At 35.0% G+C, this 23,718-nt stretch overlaps 1 protein-coding gene across 3 annotated transcripts in view; it reads left to right on the forward strand.

The window, feature by feature from the left end:
- The first annotated feature begins 305 nt into the window (after positions 1–305).
- The window catches only part of LOC106140323 (phospholipid phosphatase 2), a 31,119-nt gene continuing 7,706 nt past the window's right edge, over positions 306–23,718 (forward strand). The window contains exons 1-2 of one of the 3 annotated variants that reach the window (XM_060949476.1): positions 306–521; positions 19,080–19,176. In XM_060949476.1, the coding sequence (XP_060805459.1) occupies positions 426–521; positions 19,080–19,176 (193 nt within the window). In that variant the 5' untranslated portion in view covers positions 306–425. Of the gene's footprint in view, positions 522–11,161; positions 11,362–16,065; positions 16,383–19,079; positions 19,177–23,718 lie in introns of those variants that run through there. The other 2 variants (XM_060949477.1, XM_060949478.1) reach the window with 2 other exon arrangements.

Consider the following 23,718-nt stretch of genomic DNA (forward strand, 5'->3'; position numbering starts at 1 on the left):
CTTAAACAGGAAATATTACTTAAAATACAACCTTAAAATACTATTCTTTTGAATTTAATTTACATTTTCCTTCTCAATTTTATACAAGCAAATCATTACTCATTACTAGAGTTATGATACTAAAAAATTAATTGAATGCACCTTTTAACGTTTTCGAATTTTCTTATCTTTATTTTTGTAATTTAAATACTTATCACGTACTTGAAATAAGAGTTCGTTATCAAAACTATATCAAACATCGCATTGTCTCTTTCAAGATCAATTTAAAACTGTCACTTCTAGTATTACCTAATTCGAACCGCTCACGGGCCGCGCACACGCAACTAGTCTCGGCACACCGTCGCGAGCGCCACCACGCGTCGAAACCCGCCAGTTTAAGTTCCATCGATAATTTTGTTCAGGTTTTAATTTTGATCGTGTATACAATGGGAGCGATGGACTTTGTGAAATCGGGGATGAGAACTGAGAGCACAGAAGTGTTCACTATAAATTTGTCATCGAATTCGACTCTAAATGACTCGGTAAGTTGAACAGTAATATGTGGCATAAGTCATTCTAATGAGTGTTTGGGTTGAACTTTTATTTTTAAGAACTGTCCACGCGAAGTTATGAACGGTTTTCCAAATGTATTCTTGATTGTATTGTCAGCTGTTGTGTTTTTAGCCCAGAGACCAGTAAAGAATGTAAGTGTGTGACACCTGTATGTTGTAGCCTGTCAGTCTTTCGAGGCTGCTGGCTCTGTCTACCCCGCAAGGGATATAGACGTGATTATATGAATGAGATCCATTCATATATACAAATGGAGTAGTCTAAGTATACTTGTGTCCACTAAAGTAGAAAACCACTCTACCTCTAAGTATTGTATAACCATAAGAATTAAATTCAGCCTAATCATTGTCAGTGCTAATAAAACGAATGAGGTCGATTTAGTCATCTCTTTGTGAAAGTCCAAGACTACTTAAAGTAATGACCTTTCGGTAGATCTTTTTTTTTAATTTTGACTATTTGTCACTAACTTTTTTAAAACCAACTGTCACTGTATTGTATTATAGCTTATTTTCTTATGTAATATAGAGTTAAATAAGCCGTCAGGCTTCCGGCACCAATTGAAAAAGAATAGGTCACTCCGTCTCATTCCATGGATGTCTTAAAAGGCGACCAAGAGATAGGCTTATTAACTTGGGATTCTCCATTTAGGCGTTGGGCTAGCAACCTGTCAATATATTAACTTCAATTCTATCATTAAGTCAAACAGCTGAACGTGGCCTAACAGTATTTTCAAGACTGTTGGCTCTGACTGCCCCGCAAGGGATATAGACGTGATTATATGTATGTAAGAGATAAAAAATATATAAACACCTCTTCATCGTGATGCGACAAACTTTCTCCGCTTATGATTCATAAGTTACGTTGTTTATAAACGTTAAGTATAGAGTACATTACATCACTTACATGTCAAGCTAGACACGATAAGAAGCTGTCTGTAACACTCTTGTGAGTCTTTTATCTCTCAATCAAACATACCTTATTATCTTATTTCCGATTTTTGATTTCAAGCGATATTCCTTCATACGGAGACGTTCTGCCAAAAGGTCAGGTCAAGAGTTACCGAAATCGACATGATTGCAGGAAGAGAGTTGTGAATGTGGATGAAAAGGAGTATGCAGGGATCGTGGAAATATGTGGTCTCTGCCTACCCCTCCGGGAAAGAGGCGTGATTTGTGTATGTATGTATTCCATCATGAAGCCGCGTGGCCTTTTCGTGACTGGAGGCTATGTCTACCTCGTAAAGTACAAAAAAGTTCCAATGAATGTGCCAATCTCCTGTCTGATTTCCTTCCACCCAAAGGTTGACTGGACGAGATTGCATTAGCGATAAGTCCGCCGTTGTACCATCTCCGTCTTTTTTTTTCATTCATATAATCACATCTACGATCCATTGCGGGATAGACAGAGCCAGCAGTCTTGAAAGACCGACAGACCACGTTCAGATATTCGGCTTGAGGATAGAATTTAGTTTGAAAAAGTGACAGTTTGCCGTGTGGTGCCCCGCACCAACAGGAAAAAGAATAGGATCACACCATGGATGTCGTAAACGCCGTCTAAGGGTTAGGCTTATATACTTGTATTCCTCTTTTTTGGCGATGGGCTAGCAACCTGTCACTATTTGAATCTCTATTCTATGGTTAAGCCAAACAACTGAACGTGGCCTTTCTTTTGATGACGGTTGGCTCTGTCTACCCCGCATGTAGACGTGTATAGTTTTTTGTTTTATAAAGAAGATTGCCTTGAGAACACTTTTACCACTAGATCGATATCACATTGATTTTATTATTAGAAACCCTCGACTTACTACTTTCGTAGAAGCTCAAGGTTACTAGTTTACAATTACTAAACGCACCAACATTACTAACTACATACATACATACATACATATAATTACGTCTATATCCCTTGCGGGGTATACAGAGCCTACAGCCTTGTAAAGACTGATAGGCCACGTTCAGCTATCTGGCTTTAAGATGGGATTGAGATTCAAATAGTGACAGGTTGCTAGCCCATCGCCTAAAAGAAGAATCCCAAGTTAATAAGCCTACCCCTTAGTCGCCTTTTACGACATCCATGGGAAAGAGATGGAGTGGTCCTATTCTTTTTTGTATTGGTGCCGGGAACCACACGGCACGACATCTTATCTGAATTACTAACTACTTGTAGGCAACCTCCTTTATGTATACGCCATAGCAACGGTTGCCATGGTTTTTTGTTAGTTAAAAAATTATGTCACAGATAATTTTTATTGTCAAATATTTTTCATTTTATTTCCATAATATAGAATTTTAAATTAGATTATTTATCTCCTCTTTTCTCCATCCGTCTCCCGTAGTGAATAGGTAATGCAACTTTGCGACTATACTTTTTACACTAGGTACTTAATCAGTTTTAATCGAAATCCGTGTGGTTTCCGCCACTTTAAAATAGAACCACTCCCTATCTTTCCCACGAATGACGTAAAGGGCGACAAAGGGTTATACTTGAGATTCTTATTGTATGCTATGGATTAGCAACCTATCACAATTTTAATTTCAATTCCATCATATGGCTCTGTCTACCCGCAAGGGATAAAGACTATATGTATGTATGCATGCAGTTTTGGTGAAATAACTTCTTATGTAACTATGTAAGTTACTATGAGATAGGCATTTATAAATAGTTAAATAATTTATATTAATGTAATGTACTATTACACAAATGGTTAAACTGCATAATCATTTGTTAATTGATTGAATTTTCGTTTAATTTACTTTCATTCTTACTCAATTACCTAGATTATGTTTCCCGCGAAGTATTCATTTAAAACTTTATTGCAAAAACACAAAAATGTACAAAAGGCGGACTTAACGCCGTTTGGCATTCTCTACCAGTCAACCAGCTGACCAAACAGAAAAAACTAAGTTGATGGTGCGATCAAGTCAATACATTACTAAAAAAAATGCATAAATACATACAAGATACATAATATATTACATTATAAATACATAAAATATCAAGTATTTCGTTGGCGCAAATTAGTAATTGTGGTTAATTTCGGCTTAACGATAGGTTTGATTTTTTTGTTTTATTTTTTTGTTAATTTTCTTATAAACCAACGTGGCCTTTCAGTTTCTTTTATAGTGGTTATATGTATATGTAAATTATTGTTCTGTTGGTTAAGGGCTTGGGTAATTTTAAGTCTGAATCTCACTTTGAAAGCAAAAGCTAAAAACGACCTTTAAGTCTTGTAACTACAGGGTCTGTAAGGGATAATAATAGATACATACATATGGTCACATGAATTGAGATTCAAATAGTGACAGGTTGCTAGCCCATCGCCTAAAAAAAGAATCCGAATTGAGATTCTTTTTTTAGGCGATGGGCTAGCAACCTGTCACTATTTGAAATTCAATTATATCATTAAGCTAAATAGCTGAACGTGGCCGATCAGTCTTTTCAAGACTGTTAGCTCTGTCTACCCCACAAGGGATATAGACGTGACCATATGTATGTATGTAAAATAGGTAAAGTGAGCAAGTGCTTACTTTACGATATTTCAACTGCACCTATATTTGGAACTCGTGTTATTTTTAAACTCATTGTTATGATAACAGCCTGAACATGATTCAGTTGTAGCATTTGTAATGTTAAACATCGTTTTGTCCTTGTTATTGTTATAGGTGCCTCTGTAATTATATACCACAAAGTAAAGTTTTCATAATCCTGTAAATCCTAACTAATATTATTACTGAGAGTAAATTTTTTTTTGTTTGTCACCTCTTCACGGGATATCTATTGAATTAATCTCATTGAAATATCACGTAATATACCTACAATTCAGAGTCATGAGAAGGAGATAGGGTAACCTTTCATACATAAAGAATTCATCCCCGTAAAAATTACAATTCCCGTGGGATTTGGAAAAGTGGCGCTAAATTCGCCGCTTTTTTATGTAGGTATCGTTTAATGCGTTGCTTTTTGTGGGTGGCTAATTTATTTGTGTTTACATGTCTATTTCATAATATAATTTATGTAAGTGTGTTTATTAATAATCGTTTGGAGTACACGCCTGTCACCCTTTCCATCATGTCTTCTGATTCGAGTCTACTGGAAGAGATTTCTTTAGAAATAATCAGAACCTATGTACCTACTATTATTTCTCGTGTTTATCATTCGTATATATTTCCTGCATCTGAATTGGTAAATAAAGTGAGTATGTAATCAAACCAGACGCCAGGATAAAGAAAAGAAGACAATAAAAAAACCTGTTCCATCAGGCAACTGCAAAATTGCGGTGTTAGCCAGGAGTCACTTCTTGTAAAACCTGACTGACTCACAAGACAACGAGATTAAGTAATGTGAGAGCTATGTACAGAAATATGATACTAATTGTTTAACCTGGCTTAATAACAGTTTATTGCACTAATTTGGTCAATTATATTATTATCATCTTCTTATCTTAACGGCTTCTGTGGCGTAGCGGTAGTACGCACTGTCTGCGACACCGGAGGTCCCGGGTTCGAATCCCGGCCAGGGCATGAGGAGAAAAGAACTTTTTCTGATTGGCCTGGGTTTTGGATGTTTATCTATATTTTAAATATTATTATTTAAAATATAAAATAAATAATAATATTTAAAATATATTATCGTTGAGTTAGTATCTAGTAGCACGAGTCTCGAACTTACATCGAGGTTAACTCAATCTGTGTCCGTATATAAAAAAAAATCTTCATTACCTCAGTAACTCGATAAATACACTGTCGGAGATTGGTCTGCCGCGAAAGTTTCCACTTTCAATGCGGCTTGTATATAATATATAATAAAGCTAAAGAGTTTGTTTGTTCGCGCTAATCTCAGGAAGTTCTGGTTCGAATCGACAAATTCTTTTTGTGTTTAATAGACCATTTATTGAGGCTAGGCTATTTATCTCCTGCAACTATTAGAAGCGAAGAAATAATGGAAAATGTGAAAAAATGGGAAAAAATTATTCCTCCTTGAGGGCTTCAATGATGCCTAAAATAACTATTCAACGCGGACGAAGTCGCGGGCACAGCTAGTTTTTTTTTATAAAAGGGCAATGTGTATTTATTTAGTACACATTGTGACTCAGGAATAGGCTAATGAAATTGGTATTTAGGAGTTGGGCTTATAACCTTTTAGTCTTTTCAAGGGATTTCGCAAGGGATATTGACGTGACTATAACTTAGGAATCCAGTTTAGCTTAAAGGTAGCCTTGGTAGCTGAATTCCATTCTAAACGTAGACAACATTTTAAAAAAAATCATGAACCTTCGAAACTTTTTTTTTATTCGCGTTAAAGCAAAGCCAGGTTCAAAACTACATAAAGCAAGAAGACCACTGCACCGTAGAGGCTGACAGCGGTCATTAATAGTGTTGCCAGAAACATAAATTAGCACTTACAAATGAGATAAACTCGGCAATTTATGTAGAATCGTTTGTGAGGTAAACCAATAACTCTTAGCTTCGATTAGCCAACAGTCATTGAATTATGTTTCTACGTTTTGGACGGTATTAAACAACATGTGATCACAACAACATGTGCCGTGTGGTTGCCGGCACCAATAGAAAAAAGAATAGGACCACTCCATCTCTCTCTCCCAAAGATGTCGTAAAAGGCGACTAAGGGGTAGGCTTATAAACTTGGGATTCTTCTTTAAGGCGATGGGCTAGCAACCTGTCACTATTTGAATCTCAATTCTATCTTAAAGCCAAATAGCTGAACGCGGCCTAGTAGTCTTTACAATACTTTTGGCTCTGTCTACCCCGCAAGGGATGTAGACGTGATTATATGTATGTATGTGATAAGACTGAAATGGAATATTACTTTTACCTATTGCGTGGGAAACTTGTGCGATTTCTCACTACGCTTCTTTAGTCCTGGTTGCATCTTCAGCACACTGGAGCGGAGTCCGGGGTATACCTATGACCATGAATCCTGGATTGGGTGAGTCAGGTTTTTACACGAAGCTTCTCTCATCTGAACCCCTCAACCTTTACGGGGAATATCTAACCGATTTCGCATTACACTTAAATAATAGAATAGAATAGATTTATTTTCAAAATTGGATACAAGGTATCACTTATTGACGTCACATCACTTAAATCTAATTATTACTACTACCGCTTCCAAAGCGCTTGTGTAGAAGAAACGGCGGAACAAACTACACTACAGCATTTTCGTCGGACGTCAATTTACAAATACTTAAACTACCGAATCTGGTATTACATAAGTTGACTTTACCTTACAACGACAAATCAGCCGAAGTTTTAGTTATGCGAGCCGAATAACTCGGAGAGGTGATGCAGGTCTTGCTTTTGATTTCATTTCTATATATTCCTATTCTATGTACAATATGTTTGTTTGTATGTACCAGCGCTCTTTTTCTGGACCTCCATTAAGTTCTTTTAAGTTTTCATATAACTTCTCTCTATATTAATACTATGTCTTCTACCAGTCACTATATTTTGTACCAAATTGCATTGTGCCACTCGTAAGTCGTCTTTTATCACGTGATAAGTTTTCAAGCCGAAAGTTGACAAATTATTAGGTACCTAGTTTTAAATAAATTTCAGTATGTAAATAAACAAAAGTAATCAAATCAGCTCATAAAGATATAAACTATTTCGGTAAGATAAATCGTCGCTAATAACTGTAATTATTGCAATCTGATAATTGTTATCTTAATATATAATATTTATATATTGAAAGTTACCAAGCCAAATGAGAAGATTATTATGTTAGGTGATTTTAATGGATGGGTGGGTGTAAAGCGTGATGGATATGAAAAGGTGCTTGGTGCGTTTGGTGACGAAAAGGTGAATGATAATGGAAGAAGTGTATTAGAAATTTGTCTAGAGTGGGATCTTTTTGTGTCGAACTCAATGTTTCAACATAAAGAGATCCACACCTACACAAGAGTGGAAGGTATCTTAAAAAGTATGATAGACTTTGTGATTGTAGATGAAAGATTGAAGAACAAAGTGCTGGATACCCGTGCATATCGCGGTGCTGGCATTGACTCGGACCATTTACTGGTGATATCCCGGATAAGGGGTATCTTCAATCGCTGGCGGCACAGGGTAAGGGAGCAAACCAGCGCTTTGGAAAGAGTAAAAGTAGAAAATTTGCAAGATATGGATGTAGGTAAGAAGTATATTAATAGACTGAAGGATGAATTTGAAGATTTAGAGGAAATGAGCGATATTGAAGATGGATGGAAGGAATTTAAAGAAAGAATTGTGAAAGTAGCTGTTGAAGTGTGTGGTGTAAGTAGAAGAAGGAAAGGAAAAAATCACAAAAATGCGTGGATGAGTAAAGATGTGCAAGAACTTGTGCGATTAAAGAAGAAAGCATGGCTGGATTTGTTAGCAGCAAAAGCTAACTTAAGAATGCAAGAGGTTATAGATGAAGATGTGAATGAAGCACGTAAGGAATATAAGAAAATGAAAGATTTGGTTAAGAAAGCTGTGATTAGAAAGAAAGAAGAGTATAAAGAGGATTTTGATAAAAGGCTATCAGAAGACTTTCAGTCAAATCTGAAAGTATTCTGGAAATCCGTAAGGTCAGCCCGAGGAAATACTATAACCAGAGAGCTGACTAGGATCAGATGCCAGGATGGTAGCGTTGTGAAAGGAGAAGAATGTGTACTAAAGATATGGAAGGACTATTTTGAAAGTTTATTTGAAAAAAAGGAAGGAAATAAGAAAGATTTCTGCTATAGCGAAGAAAAAGAGAATGAGATGGAAGGCGAAATTGAAATGTTCGAAATTGTGGAAGCACTTAAGAGTATGAAAGCGGGAAAGGCTGCTGGGTGTGATAGAGTGTCGGTCGAGATGCTTAAAGCAGGAAAAGGCGTAGTAGCTAGTCAGTTGTACTGCCTTTTCAATTTGTGTTGGAGAAGCGGCCGAGTACCAAAAGATTGGTGTAAGGCTGTTATCGTGCCACTTTACAAAGGAAAAGGGTCACAGCTGGACTGCAAAAATTATCGTGGTATAAGCCTGCTTAGCGTCGTCGGCAAATTGTATGCTAAGGTATTGATTAATAGAGTCAGGAATGAAACTGATGACAAAATATGGGATGCTCAAGCGGGATTTCGAAAGGGAATGGGATGTACTGATCAGGTCTTTTCCTTGCGGTGCATAGCCGAAAAGTTTTTGGCCAAGAGTCAAAAAGTCTATTGCACATTCGTAGATCTGGAAAAGGCCTATGACAGAGTTGAGAGGAATGAATTGTGGTCAGCACTTTCTATGCATGGGGTGAGCAGTCTCTTAATACGAGCACTGAAATCCTTATATGAGGATTCGAGTGCTTGTGTCAGGATAAACGGAGCGCACACTGAGTGGTTTAAGATTGAGAAAGGCGTTAGGCAAGGATGTGTTGCGTCACCGTGGCTGTTCAACCTATTTATGGATAGCTGTTTGACAGATTTGAAAGAGTCTAAAAGTGGATTAAGGATGAATGAGTTACTCGTCAAATGTCTGCTCTATGCCGACGATCAGGTTATACTGGCGTCATCAGCGGAGGAGTTACAGGAGATGGTAAACTGTATGCATGAAGCTTTAAAAGAGAAAGGAATGAAAGTGAACGTAAGTAAAACTAAAACACTGGTTTTTGAAATGGAGAAAGAAATGACAGCATGTAATATTTTGATTGGAGGAGAAAAAGTGGAGCAAGTGAAAGAGTTTGTATATCTAGGATCAAAGTTTACATCAGATGGCAAGTATGATAGTGATATTGAAAGGAGAGTGAACGCGGGGAACATGGTGAATGGAGCTTTGCATGCCTTTATGAGCAGTCAGAAACTATCCAAAAAGGCTCGACTGGCTGTGCACAGGGGCGTGTTGGTCCCGACATTAATGTATGGGAGTGAAAGTTGGGTATGGCAAAAGAAACATGAAAGCAGAATAAATGCAGTGGAAATGAGAGCGTTAAGGAGTATGATGGGTGTGAAATTGAGTGACAGGATAAGGAACAGCGTGATAAGGGAATGTTGTGATGTGAAAGAAGATGTAGTTACAGGAATAGAAAAGGGTATGTTAAGATGGTTCGGTCATGTGGAGAGGATGAATGAAAGCAGGTTGACTAAGCAGATATACAAGGAGAGTGTGGAGGGAAAGGTCGGAGTGGGAAGACCTAGACGAACGTATCTTGATCAAATTAAGGACGTCCTGGTAAAGGGTCAGGTCAAAAGTACCCGAAACCGCCGAGCTTGTATGAAGAGAGTTATGAATGTGGACGAAGCGAAAGAAGTATGCAGAGATCGTGGCAAGTGGAAAGAGGTAGTCTCTGCCTACCCCTCCGGGAAAGAGGCGTGATTTTATGTATGTATGTATGTATAATATTTACACATTATTATGCACGTGATTTTAAGAGAGTATTAGTAATTAAGTCTTGATATATTTGAACGCGTGACATTTTATGCCCTCTCATTTCATTAGGTTCAGTTCATCCGTCATCAAAGTAGACATTTTCTCAGCGTGATCGATCTTACTATAATGTAAGATACAATACAATTGACCACTTCATTTCACCAAAAATTTTGTGTGCACCAAATGCTAATAATTCTTACAATAAATAGGAGCAGGAGGATGGTAAAGTTATTTTAAAATAAGTAGAAAAAATACGTCAACGGGTTTGAGTTTCATAAAATTTTAGTTTTCACTTTTGCCGGCACGGGATGACAGACTTCTCACGTGTCCTAATAGAGTAATGTTTTTTTTACTTATCACTAAATGAGCACATCGTCGCTACAGAAGAAAATTGAAATACCTGTATAAATGACGATTGTTCCATCAAACATAACCACATCCAGATGGTGTAAATGATGAGTCTGATAACCTTACACCTTTGCCTGGCGGGTTTATTTATATATTTATTTATTTGCGAGATATATCGCCCCATTTGTTCGGCAGATGTCTAAGACACAATATGACATTGTGCGTTTAATTTATAGGACCTACAGGGGAGTGATAATCGTTTAAATTTAGACTATTTAGTTTAAAAATAATCATTTAAATATGTCATGGACTATTAATTATGACATATCATTTACTACTAACGATCACTGAAAAGTAGGAATCTATGAAGAAATTTTTCCGACAAACTAATGACGTCTATGACATTTTATGAACTAAATATCTTTTTAACTTGTTCGTGATTCTATAAAACCAAATCCAGGTTAAGTCCTCTGTGATGCGGTATGGTTGGGTTTTTCCTTGAACTTGTAAACTTAGTCATTCATACGTTCATTGTAATATAAATTAATGGTTACAGAAAATTAGTTTAGTTTTCAAACAAACATACCTACAATATGCCGTAAAGTTGCAGTGGAATATTATTTAAAATACTTAGCAATTTTTATATTTTAATACGACAATAAACAGGTGTATGCAGGTGTTCACGATAAGTGATAAAATCTTATTAAAACGATAAGAGAAGTGATAAAGATAATTAAATCGTAATAAATAGATGCTTAAGAAAACTTTTCCTACAAAGATATGTGATGTGCGCCGTCAAATTTGTCAATATTTTATAGATAATTTTTAATGTATATACAATCTTCGTTGGTGTGAAACAAGACATTTTTTAATTACTGATTATTTAACTATTAATCTTTTTTTGTTTAAAAATAATTTCATAGTCTAACAAAAGCTTAACAGTCTCTTTAAATAGTGGCATCAAAAGTAAAGTTGAATAAAAAATATCTATAGTGAAAAACAATAGTGTCAAAAAATGGTTCAACAAAATAATGCAATGCGCACTAGTATTGAAGGTTTGAAGAGGATGGCGTCCATCAGTATACAGAATAATGTAAGTCTTAAACATAAAGAAATCCCCTTTAATTTCCCGCGGGAATTCCGGGAAATATTCTTAGTGCACCCCTAGACTACATAAAGAGCTCGCGTATGTATTTCAAACTGCTGGCAGCGTCGTGTGTCGGAACTCCTACTAATTTCAAGTAAACACAGCGGTTTGGGCTGTGCGTTGTGTTTAAGTCAGTATCTCAGTAACAGAAGAGTTTTGTAGGTATACTTTATGGTGAAATGTTTAAACTGGAAAAATGAAACTGGTACTTGTGGTTAAGAAATTAATTAAAATGTAGGTATATTTGCACTGATTATCACAATTATTGGTTAGATAAAATGAACTAAGACAGTATTTAATTCTTAAAAACATGCACTCATTAAACTTGTTTTGTTAAGATGCCAAAAAAAATTTGAATTTTTTTCACTAACATTCCATCAAATAAAAAATGAAGTATTGTTTTTATAACTGGCCAGCACTTGGCTAGCAACAAACAAACAGCAACACAAAGAGGTTGAATGTTCCATTCATAGAAGTTTGAACACTTACCTTCATTGATTTAGGTAGTTGGTTACGAATCTTAAGAGCGATCAAAGGTACTCGATTTCGAATCCCACTGTTAATAAGTACCTATGTGACGATGAAGCTTTTTTGAGGTGCATTTGTTTAAATGTTACTCGGTTTTCTGCTCATAGAGAGAATATATTACGCAAGCAACTTAAATTGTAAACATAATCCATCATGGTGATGGTAACCCTGTTACAAGAGTCACAGAGGTCAGACGGTAATCGCGCATAGTTATAACGTCTATTTGTGGATTAGAATGATACGTAGTCAGAGTCAGCGCTCGGACCCGGACAGTATGACCGGAGGATCATTATTTTCTTTCAATTATTGCATAAAAAGCTGTTAGTTATATTTTGTTGTGAACCCTTATGTATATGTGTGTTAGGTATTATATACATACATACATAAAGTCACGTCTATATCCCTTGCGGGGTAGATAGAGCCAACAGTCCCAAAAAGACTGATAGGCCACGTGCAGCTTTTTGGCTTGATGGTAAAATTGAGACCCAAATAGTGACAGGTTGCTAGCCCATCGCCTAAAAGAAGAATACCAAGTTTAAAAGCCTATCCTTTAGTCGCCTTTTACGACATCCATGGGACAGAGATGGAGTGGTCCTATTCTTTTTTTTGATTGGTGCCGGGAACCACACGCTACGGTTAGGTATTCTTGAACTACTATCTAAGATTTATTTATTTATTTAAACTTTATGCTCGTAAAATGTACAACAGGTGGACAAGGCATTCTCTGCCAGGCGAACCCTATACATATAGGATGTACCCTAGAATTATAATTGAAAGTATATTAACAGTATTAAAAGTAGTACTGTCTGGAATTTTGTTATTGTTATAAAGATATTACCTAAAAAAGGTTTTGAAAATTGATTCGTCTGAGTTCACATAAAACTATCGACAAGTTTCAATCCACTTTTATTTAATAACAATGTCATACCTAATTACGTTAATGTCATTGAAATGTACAATGTACCTGGTTACTTAGTTTAATGCAACTCTTATTGAGAATATGGGCCGTGTCAAACACATACCGTCGAATAATATCGAAATGTTTCATTACAAATCCAAAAATAATCTAAACATCAAATTTCTCAATACAAAGGACGCATTGAAGAAAATGAAAATTTTCTTTGCAATGATACATCTCGTCTTTGGATTAGATTTTGGATTCTCGCATTCCACATCGAAAATAAAGAAATATACCGTTAGATTGGCTTCGATTATCAAATCCCTGTTTATTTATTTTGTGTTCTACAAAAGATTAACGGGATGGAGGTATTCATACTATATCGTTCAACATTTGGTCAATTTAACAGTGTCGTATTATTACGAGAAAAATTCGTTTGGCGCCTTCTGCCAGGATCTTTTGATGATTGATACGACATTAAATATAAACAGTGGTACCTTCACTGGTCTCGGTTTTATTATTATATGCCAGTTCTCACTTCATTTATACAAAATTGTATTCTCAACATTCGTGTGCTATTGTTACTTTTGCTTTAACATTCAGGGAATAATATGCCTTCATATTTTAGTCGCTAGTATTGATCTCACATTGATTGTTTACTTCTTTGTATTTTACCTCGTCTATTTAAGAATCAAAATATTTAATGAAAAAGTTAAAGAGAGATGTTTCAGTGTTAGCATGAGTAAAAACGTTTACAAGTCAATCTATAGTAGCCTAGAAAAAGTTGTGAAGGCTTTCAACATTATGGTAAGTAATTAATGAGATTTTTTTTGTGAAATATGATTTGCAAAATTGAAATATTCTTCTGGAAACCAAAAGTCTACATGTTATTTTTAATTGTGCGCAAAAGTAGCATTTAATGTTATAATGTTTGCTCTTCTATATCAGTTAGCTCCTAAAATGCTTCCTTGAGGGACACCCAAAGTTATGCTTTTATTCGATTTATTATTTATATTTATTTGTTTATATTAATGACAAGTGTTAAAAAAAATTCCAGTACGCGTCTTCAATACTATTCATGACAGGAGAAGTGATGTATATTATGTACTCAATATTTACTAACATGATTCAAGGAAAATTTCTGATCTCCGTAAGTTTTATCACAGTTGAACCTTTTTTTTTTACAAAAACAAACATCACAAAGTACCAAATTTTTAATTTAACATGTGATAATTAAGCTTAATATCAGGGGCTGTAGATAAATTAACTTTATTATTTAGGGATTAGATTAATACATTTACAAAACGTTTTACATACATACATACATATGGTCACGTCTATATCCCTTGTGGGGTAGACAGAGCCAACAGTCTTGAAAAGATGATAGGCCACGCTCAGCTATTTGGCTTAATGATAGAATTGAGATTCAAATAGGGACAGCTTGCTAGCCCATCGCCTAAAAAAAAGAATCCCAAGTTTGTAAGCCTATTCCTTAGTCGCCTTTTACGACATCCATGGGAAAGAGATGGAGTGGTCCTATTCTTTTTTGTACTGGTGCCGGGAACCACACGGTACCGGAACAAAACGTTTTGAGATTTCTAAAACATCATCCAGGAAGAAACAAATCACTTGCAATGGCGGACTTATCCCATGAAGGGATCTCTTCCAGCCAACCGGCAAACAATAACGGAACTAGATAATAAATTTATTTGTGTTGTGTTTCAGACTACGTTCAATTTTTCCATTGTTGCAATTATACATTGTATGATCAATTTTGGAGTTGCAGTTAGCCCAGTCATGATGGCTAGTAATCTCGAAGATAAAGTAGAAATATTACGATTGAATCTCTATGACAGACTGCTTCGTGAACGCGGTAATAAACATGATAATATATCTACCGACATATACATATATCAGCTAAATAGTTGTCAAATTGAAGACTCAGGTAAAGTGACAGGTTATTGGCCCATTGACCATTATTAAGTGGTGTCGAAGTGTCCCATAATAATGAATAAAAGTTTTGAATTTGAATTTGAAGTTGAAAAAAATAATAATCATATCTATTCCGTTAAACTTATCATTGTTTACTTACAAAAGCTGTACCAAAGATCTGTAACAACAACGAATTAACAAGTATAAAGTATTAAACGCATTTTAAAATTTAGCATTGAATTAAACTATTCTCAAATACTATAGATATTAAATGCACACGTAAACTCATTCTGTGAAGTCGTTTAATATCCACCGTAATACGTCCGCGCTCTAGAATGCGGACTTTGTTAATGTTTATTTGGCGGTAGACGAAAATTCTGCCGTTCAGAAGGACCAATAGCCTGCTGGTTTTCAGAGTAACATAATTAGAAACGTCTAAAAAAAATATATTCTATCATGTAATTCCCAACTTTTACATAAACAACATTCTTAAATAAGATATTTATTTAAGTGTACATACATAATAAAACTACTAACATTTTTTTTAGACGAAGACCATGAAGCCGACATCTCACAATTTATCGAGTACATAGAAGCAAAACCATTCAAATTCAAAATGATGAAGTTCATACCACTGAACTGGAAATTACCGATTATGGTGTTAAATTTGTGTGCCACATATCTGATCATCTTAATACAGATGACGCAGAAGTACTAATTGCAATCACAACAGATTTAAAAAAAGAGTCGATTCTATATACCAAGAAGAGGATTCACCGAGTGACTGCTTATCATTATCGTTAATTTAAAAAAAAAATGTAGATTTGAAATTAATTTTGCCATTATTTTTAGTAAAATAGATTTTTAAATACAAATATGAAATTTTACTTACAAACGACTATTGAAATATGAACTAAAATACCGCCTGGTTGAAAATAAATTCTTTGCTCTTCAACTAAAGTTGAGAATAATTACGTGTCTTCATTTATAATGCCGTATGGTTCCCGGCGGCACCAATAAAAAAAAAGAATTGGACTACTCCATCTCGTTCCCATCACAAAATCTGTCATCAAGGCTCTGTCTGCCCCGCAAGGGATATAGACGTGATGACGATATGTATGTATGTTCTACGTTTCTACGACCCCGCCCACTGATAAGTCATCTAGCTAATCCACAAGTTTATTTCATGTCAGTGACTTTCATTCTTTTTGACTACCTCACATCCTTAATGATTAAGCAAAATATAAGGCCGATAATATTTATCTATACATTGAAAATAATTCGTAACATCGGAAATTACTCATTTTAAGACAAACACTTGAATATGAGGTGGTGTTATGTGTGACAGTGAATCGTTGTTATATTCTTAAGCTCAAATCTGCCTCGGTAACTATAGCTGTCCCGTTTTACGTCGTAATAGAAAGTGAAACAGCGATTGTTTTTCGCGCGATAAAAACGGCGTAGCGCGTGCCATGCTGCGGTGAAAACGAGATTGACGTGTTTGATTCGTGTTTGAAGATAGCTGCCCTTAATTCAATTGATTTATAAAAATTTATTGAAGAAATAGTTTATAATGGCAAGGGACGGATATATGCCTCAATTGATTATGGTAAATACTTGTTTAATTATTCTTCTATATACCAGCACTCCCAAAAAACTGATAGACCACGTTCAGCTAATAGGCTTAATGATAGAATTGGGATTAAATTAGTGACAGGTCGCTAGCTGATCGCCTAAGAGAAGAAACCCAAGTTTGTGAAGCCCATTCCTTAGTCACCTTTTACGACATCCATAGAAAAGAGATAGAGTGGTCCTATTCTTTTTTACATTACGCCAGACGCCCACACTTAGATGATTATTTAAACCACTCACATTCTCATCTTGACTCCGTAGATAAAAAGATTATTTATACCTTAGTCATCTTTACTGGTAAAAGCATAGTTATCAAAATCGGAAGTATATTTACCAATGACGTCGGCGTTCTAGGTTCGATTTCCAATCACAGATTATTTTAACTAGAAAAACAAAATATTTTTTAGTGATTTATTAAACAGTTAACAAAAACACTGAGTGAAGCTCGGTCACCCAGGTACTTAATTACATAAACAAAACCTGAATATTTTTATATCTACTGTTTCTTCATTGCCTCATTGTTTTTATTTAAATATATTCAATGTACAGTATCTAATTAATTTTTTAACTGTTATTTTGAATGCATTTGATATCTGAAACAAAATATGAATTACTTGACCTTATCAATCGTGAGTTTCCTAAACCTTCACTTCCTATGTGATAACGAACAATGAGTAACAATGTACTGATACCAGCTGATAACAAGTGCTAACCAAACTGTACCATTATTATCGCCAAATTTCTTTGATAAAAATTAAACCAAATCACTTATCAATTTGCGCACACGCCTCCCATGCACTAACAATTATTTTTATTACTAAAATTAACATTTATACCGTGAGGTTCCCGGCACCAATAGAAAAAAAAAAAATAGGACCACTCCACACCCTTTTCCATTTATGTCGTAAAAGGTGAAAAGGGGATAGGGTTATAGACTTGGGATTGTTTTTTAGGCGAAGGGCGAAAAAACCTATTCATAGTCATTATACCATCATTAAGTAAAACCGCTGAACGTGACCTATCACTAGACTGTTGGCTCTGTCTATCCCGCAAGGGATATACGAGTAGACGTAATAATATAGTATACAATATATAGTATATAACATTTGTGGCATTACAAGTTTCTCATACGCATAACAACAGGAATCGTAATACCGTGACTCTTATGTTATTAACTAACATAAAAATGATTTCAATTTACGTTACGATGTAAAAAAAAAACAACCTCACACAAGTAAATCCACGAAAAAATTGCTAGTCATACATACATATTTGTATTGACTTAGAAAAAAAAGTACCTTTATACCACGTCTCTTTCTCCCACGTGGTAGACAGAGTCCTGAGAAGACAAGAAAGCCACATTCAGCAGGAGTTAAAAAAAAAAACTAGGTTACATTTTCTGCCTTTTGTGTTGAAAATCGTAGTCACAAATGTGCCTACCGACGCCCCCCATGACCTTGGTGTCCTGACCTTCGCCTCCAAGGGCGCCCGAGGACCATTGACCTTCAGTACAGACTATTTATGACGTAATTTACATTTAATGGCCCTCCCTAATGGGTAAGCTCACGGTTGTTTTGAGTGAAATGACTTAGAAATAGAAGGTAATTTTGGTTAAAAATGTATTTTAAATAATACATACATATGGTCACGTCGATGTCCCTTGCGGGATAGACAGAGCCAACAGTCTTGAAAAGACTGAATTCGTGACGTTCAGCTATTTGGCTTAATGATAGAATTGTGATTCAAATAGTGACAGGTTGCTAGCCCATCGCCTAAAAAAGGATCCTAAGTTTGTAAGCCTATCCCTTAGTCGCCTTTTACGACATCCATGGGAAAGAGATGGAGTGGTCCTATTCTTTTTTGTATTGGTGCCGGGAACCACACGGCTCAATTAAATAATTGATTTCTTTGAATCCATACTAATATAACAATTTTGATTTTTTTGTTTGTATGTTTTCCACCTCAAAAACCTCTAAAAACCAAAATCCATGAAATTTTGCAAATAAAAGTGGAATAAGAGTAAGTGGCGTGTGGTTTCCGGCACTTTGGAATCAGACTACTCCATCTCTTTCTCATGGATGTCATAAAAGACGACCATGGGTCAGGGTAATAAACTAGAGATTCTTCTTATAGACAATGGGCAAGCAACTAGTCACTATTTGAATCTCAATTCATCATTAAGCTTACAATGTTTAAAATGTTTAAAAGTATACTACAGCTGACAGTGGCCTTCAAGTTTTTTCAAGGCTGTCAACTTTGTCTACCCCGCAAGGGATATACACGTGATTGTATGTATGTAGCACAACACTGTTTCATTATTCATTTTCTTCTTTGTCATTACCTTTTCCCACTTTCTACGTGGGGTCGGCACAGTATGTTAGTTTTTTCCAATTACTTCTGTCAATTGCCATCTCACTGGTCACTCCCTTTCTCCTCATACTATCCTTTACGCCATCCATCCATCTCTATTTCGGTCTTCCCCTATTCCTTAAACCTTTCACTTCCATATTTAAGGTTCTTTCAGTAACATGACCATCCTCTCTTCTCATGATGTGTCCGTACCAACCCAGCTTAATACCATTCATCTTTTACATTTATTGGCGCTACTTTCATACTTCCTCTTATATATATCATTATTCATCTACTAAGCTTTATTTATTTTTCTTTCTCACAGAGACGAGACCTGGAGTCACAGCATTTGAAGACCGACTCCAGACCAAGACATAGCTTTTGGTGGACGCTTATCATTGACCTGCCTTTATTTATCATAGGTAAGTTTTTTTTTATTTTTAAACCGTTTCCTTCAAAAAAGGAGGTTTTATTTTGGACTGTAGTGTTATAGATGACTGTAGGTCTGAATTTCGACAGGGTCTCAAATTTAATGATATATCTATGTGTTAAGCATTCTAAGCAACTTAAGTAGAAATAGTTGAAATAATTGTATGTCGAACTTAAGACCAACAGTCATCATAGGTAGGTAAGTTTTTATTTTATATTAAACCGTTTCCTTCAAAAAAGGAGGTTTTTTTTTAAATGAATGTTACTGAATGGAGGAAACCCCACTTAACTTCACCGGCAAGAGCTAACTTTTATCGGTGTCTTAATTTAAGAAGAAGAAGATTAGTGAATCGTTTGACAGATATTCCTCTTATACATATACACTTATCACCACTATCTTCAGACATTTCTCTAATCTTATACATACACACGTCAGCTCTCTCAACCCTTTGCGTAATGACCATATTTATCTTGGTAAGTCCAGGACTTACCAGGTTAAATAATTCATGATCCAAGAGTTCAAGATCATCATACATATTCAGGATCATGTTCTAAATCAGACTCACCAAGAGTCCAAGAGTCTGCTTAAGAACAACCTGGATTGCCTAAGTCAGGTTTTTACACGAAGCGATTCCCGTCTGACCTCATAACTTTTGCAGCGAACTTTACTCAGAAGCGTGAATCAATTTTTTCTATTGAATGAGCATAGGTGTGCAACCAAGAAGGTGAAGAATACCAAAAACCGATGAGCTTGAATGAAGAATGATAATGAAAGTAAACGAAGAGAAAGAAGTAAGTATGCAGGGATCGTGCTAAGTGGAAGGATGTTTTCTCTGCCTATCCCTCTGGGAAGAAAGCAAAACTTAATATAATGTGTAAAAGATAACCCAACAAAACTAATTCAAAAATAGTACAGCGTCAATTAAAAAGCATTTTGAGCCATTAAAAGTGCTTTAATAAAAATTTATAGTCATCATGTGGGCTTCGGAAAAGGTAAAAAACAGCTCCTTTTACGTAGCCGAGTAAAAAACATATGGACCATGTGCATTCACATTGGTACATGTGGCGGCGCGCACGCAATCTCATTTTAAAATTAGAAAAAAGAATACTATGAAATATCATAACGGATTCTGTGCACGAGAATTTAAATGCATTTTTTTACCTCTTAAAGTTTTATCTTAATATCCAGTCTTATTTAAATTAAACACACACACCATAAAAATACTTTGACGATTGAAAATTAAAAATAGAGAAAAAAATGTTTTTTTTTTTTTAAATAATAATTTGAGTACGTTGGACATCAATCTGCCTGGTGGTAATCAAGATGATGCCTTAGGCGGTGCACGCTCAATATTTGTTACATAATTATATCCATACAGTCATATATCTCTTGCGGGGTAGATAACAGTTTTTAAAAGACTGAAAGGCCACGTTCAGCTTTATGCTGGAATTGAGATTCAAATAGTGACAGGTCGCTAGTTAGCCCATAAATTTTTCGTTTTTATTTAATACCTGTACTTATGTGCGATGTATAGCTTTGCTTAACGGGGATTTCAAAAATATAACAGAACCCTAAATCCACATGCACAGAACGAAATGGCTTCAGTGTGTTAAGATTCTAATTAGCGAAGGCCTGTTATTAATTATTTTGCCGACGAATTTGACGATTTGTCAAGCGGAAAGATTAATCTTTATTTGTCATTGCTTTGCATCAAATTTCATACCATTTTCAGGGGGGTAAAAAAACGAAGAATACAAATTACAATATCAATATTCGAACTTTTAATGCGAAAGTTAGTTTGTATATATTTCTTTGTTTATCAGTTATCTCTTTACACCAATTTTTAAATTAAAGTATTGAGTAGGAACAGTGATGATGATATAAAAATATTGTTCTTGAAGGATTTTTTATAAATTATTTTTTCTTGAACTACAAAGTAGTGTCAGACAAATTAGGTAAGTATGAATTTAAGAGATAAGAGAAATTGACGTCCAGTGAAAATGCTGCAGTGTAGTTTGTCCCGTCGCTTCTTCTACACATGCGCTTTGGAAGCGGTAGTAGATACTCGTTTATTAGATTTAAGTGATGTGACCTCATCAAGTGATACCTTGTATCCAATTTAGACAATGTGTATAATTATCTATTCTATGCTAATAATGCACAGAAAAATCATAAAGTTATTAAAAATATTTAAATATACCTACCTATTACTATCTAAACTGTTTACAATAATTATCTTACTTTCTTTTAATTATCATAATTTTATACTTAGAAATACAGGCGCCGTTAATAATCACCAATTATTATTGTAATTTAAAATTATTACCATTACCTTGTAGGCGCCGTCAGTGGAATTAAAATTATTCAATCTTTTCTATACTAGACCCCATACTGTTTGGTTACTTTCAAATCAACAGATAATTAAATACTTACCTAGTCAAGTTTTAATGAAATATCATTAATTAACAAATTTTGGTAATAATTAATTATTTATTTCTCAAATTCACGCTGAAATAATGAATGTGTTTCTTTTTATTAAAATATAATATATAATATCAACTACAGAATTATAAATACATAATTGGTAAATGTACCTACTTTTTAGATAACTTCATTTGCAAATCCTAAGAAAACTTGCTAATATTTTAAGACCAATAATTAAAACTGTATTAATGGTAGCTATTTCCGATGGGGGTAAAAAAAATCAAGTTAGCTCTAAATAGGTACTACGCGTGCAAAAATTCAAGCCTTGTAAATTCTTTAAAAACAGATTCCGCAGAATCGCAATATACCGCTATTCCATACACGGAATCACACAGATTATATTCCCATTCAAAAAAAAAAACGGATCGTTACAAATACGCGGACTGCCTGTAAAATGATCGAACCGTTCGTGGAATGGAACGCAGTTAAGAACTGCCCCTTTGGCAAAGCGGATCGTGATTGAAACGTTATCTAAAACAAACCACTGCTTGCTTTGAATGAATTTAAATATTAATAAAATACATAAGTAAATAAATAAAATATGGTAAAAAAGTTTTTACGCGGTGCTTCGCTCCCGTAAATTTCCAAAAAAAGCACCTAGTCTTTGTTACTCCTGAAGCATAGTCCCAAAATATGTTGAGTTTGTAGTAATTGAGTTTATTCCTTTTAATTAAAAAAAAACTTTTCTTTTAAAACCTTTACAATATTAAATTTATAAAACAAAATCTTAGTTTGTTTTTTATATTAGTGATGTACATTCTATTTCAGTATTTTATACGAATTTTAATGAAGAATTATGATTTAAAGTTTTATTATTGGGTTTCAATCATGTTACGCTTTGCAAATGGTGTTTATTTTTCTATCTTGATAAATATGAGAACGTTTTTTTTAAATGCTTGCAGAAACTTGTCTTTAGTTGGAAACCGCCATTTTTTTTTAATTTTGTCAAAATTTGCCAAAAAGACGAGCGGAAATACTCAACCTAGGCTATAAACATATGGATGCGACCCTACAAAGACATTAATAAGTTACGGGACACTTAGGTTTTTTGTTACTCACCTACACCCTGTAAGTGAGAATAGGACCACTCCGTGTCTTCCTGTCAATTATAAAAGGCGACTTAGGGATAAGCTTATAAGCTTGGGATTAAAGAAGGCGATGGGCTAGCGACCTGTCACTATTTGAATCTCAACTCCGCCATACAGTCAAACGTGGCCTTTCAGTCTTTTAAAGACTGTTGGCTCCGTCTACCCTGCAAGGGATAGACGTGATAATATTTATGTGTAGCTGAAAGTCTGATGAGCTAAGGATGGGATTGAGATATTTACGTCCAGGAGACACTGAACAACATAGGTACATATACAATTACATATCGTCACGTCTATATCCCTTGCGGGGTAGACAGAGCCAACAGTCTTGAAAGATTTTTCAAAAAAATTCAAATTTTTTTATTCATTACTATAGGATACTATATATCGCTTAATAATTGTCAAAACGTATGGTTTAACAACATTGGTTGACGTCAAATAAATTACTTAAAAACTAAGTTTACTGCCGTTTCCAAGGCGTCAGTGCAGAAGAAGCGGTAACAAACTGCACTGCAGCATTTTATTCAACAACGTCAACTTCACAATATTAATTAAACTTAGAATAGAATGTGGACGAGAGAATACATTGTTCAGATTTATATATTTATGAGATTTAAGACGACTGGTCGGCCACGTTCAACTATTTGGCTTAATGATAGAATTGTGATTCAAATAGTGACAGGTTGCTAGCCCATCGCCTAAAAGAAGAATCCTAAGTATAAACCTTCTCCTAATTTACTGTACAATTTACCAATTCTTTACTAATATTGTAAAGCTGAGGAGATTGTTTGTTTGTTTGAACGCGCTAATCTCAGGAACTACTGGTTTGAATTGAAAAATTGGAGGAAGGCTTTAGGCTGTATAACATCACGCTGCATCTACAAGGAGCAAAGAAATAATGGAAAATGTGAAAAAAAACGAGGAAAATTATTTATCCTTGAGGGCTTCAATGATTCCCAAAA

The sequence above is a fragment of the Amyelois transitella genome, chromosome 19 (assembly GCF_032362555.1).
Source record: "Amyelois transitella isolate CPQ chromosome 19, ilAmyTran1.1, whole genome shotgun sequence".
Lineage (NCBI taxonomy): Eukaryota > Metazoa > Arthropoda > Insecta > Lepidoptera > Pyralidae > Amyelois > Amyelois transitella.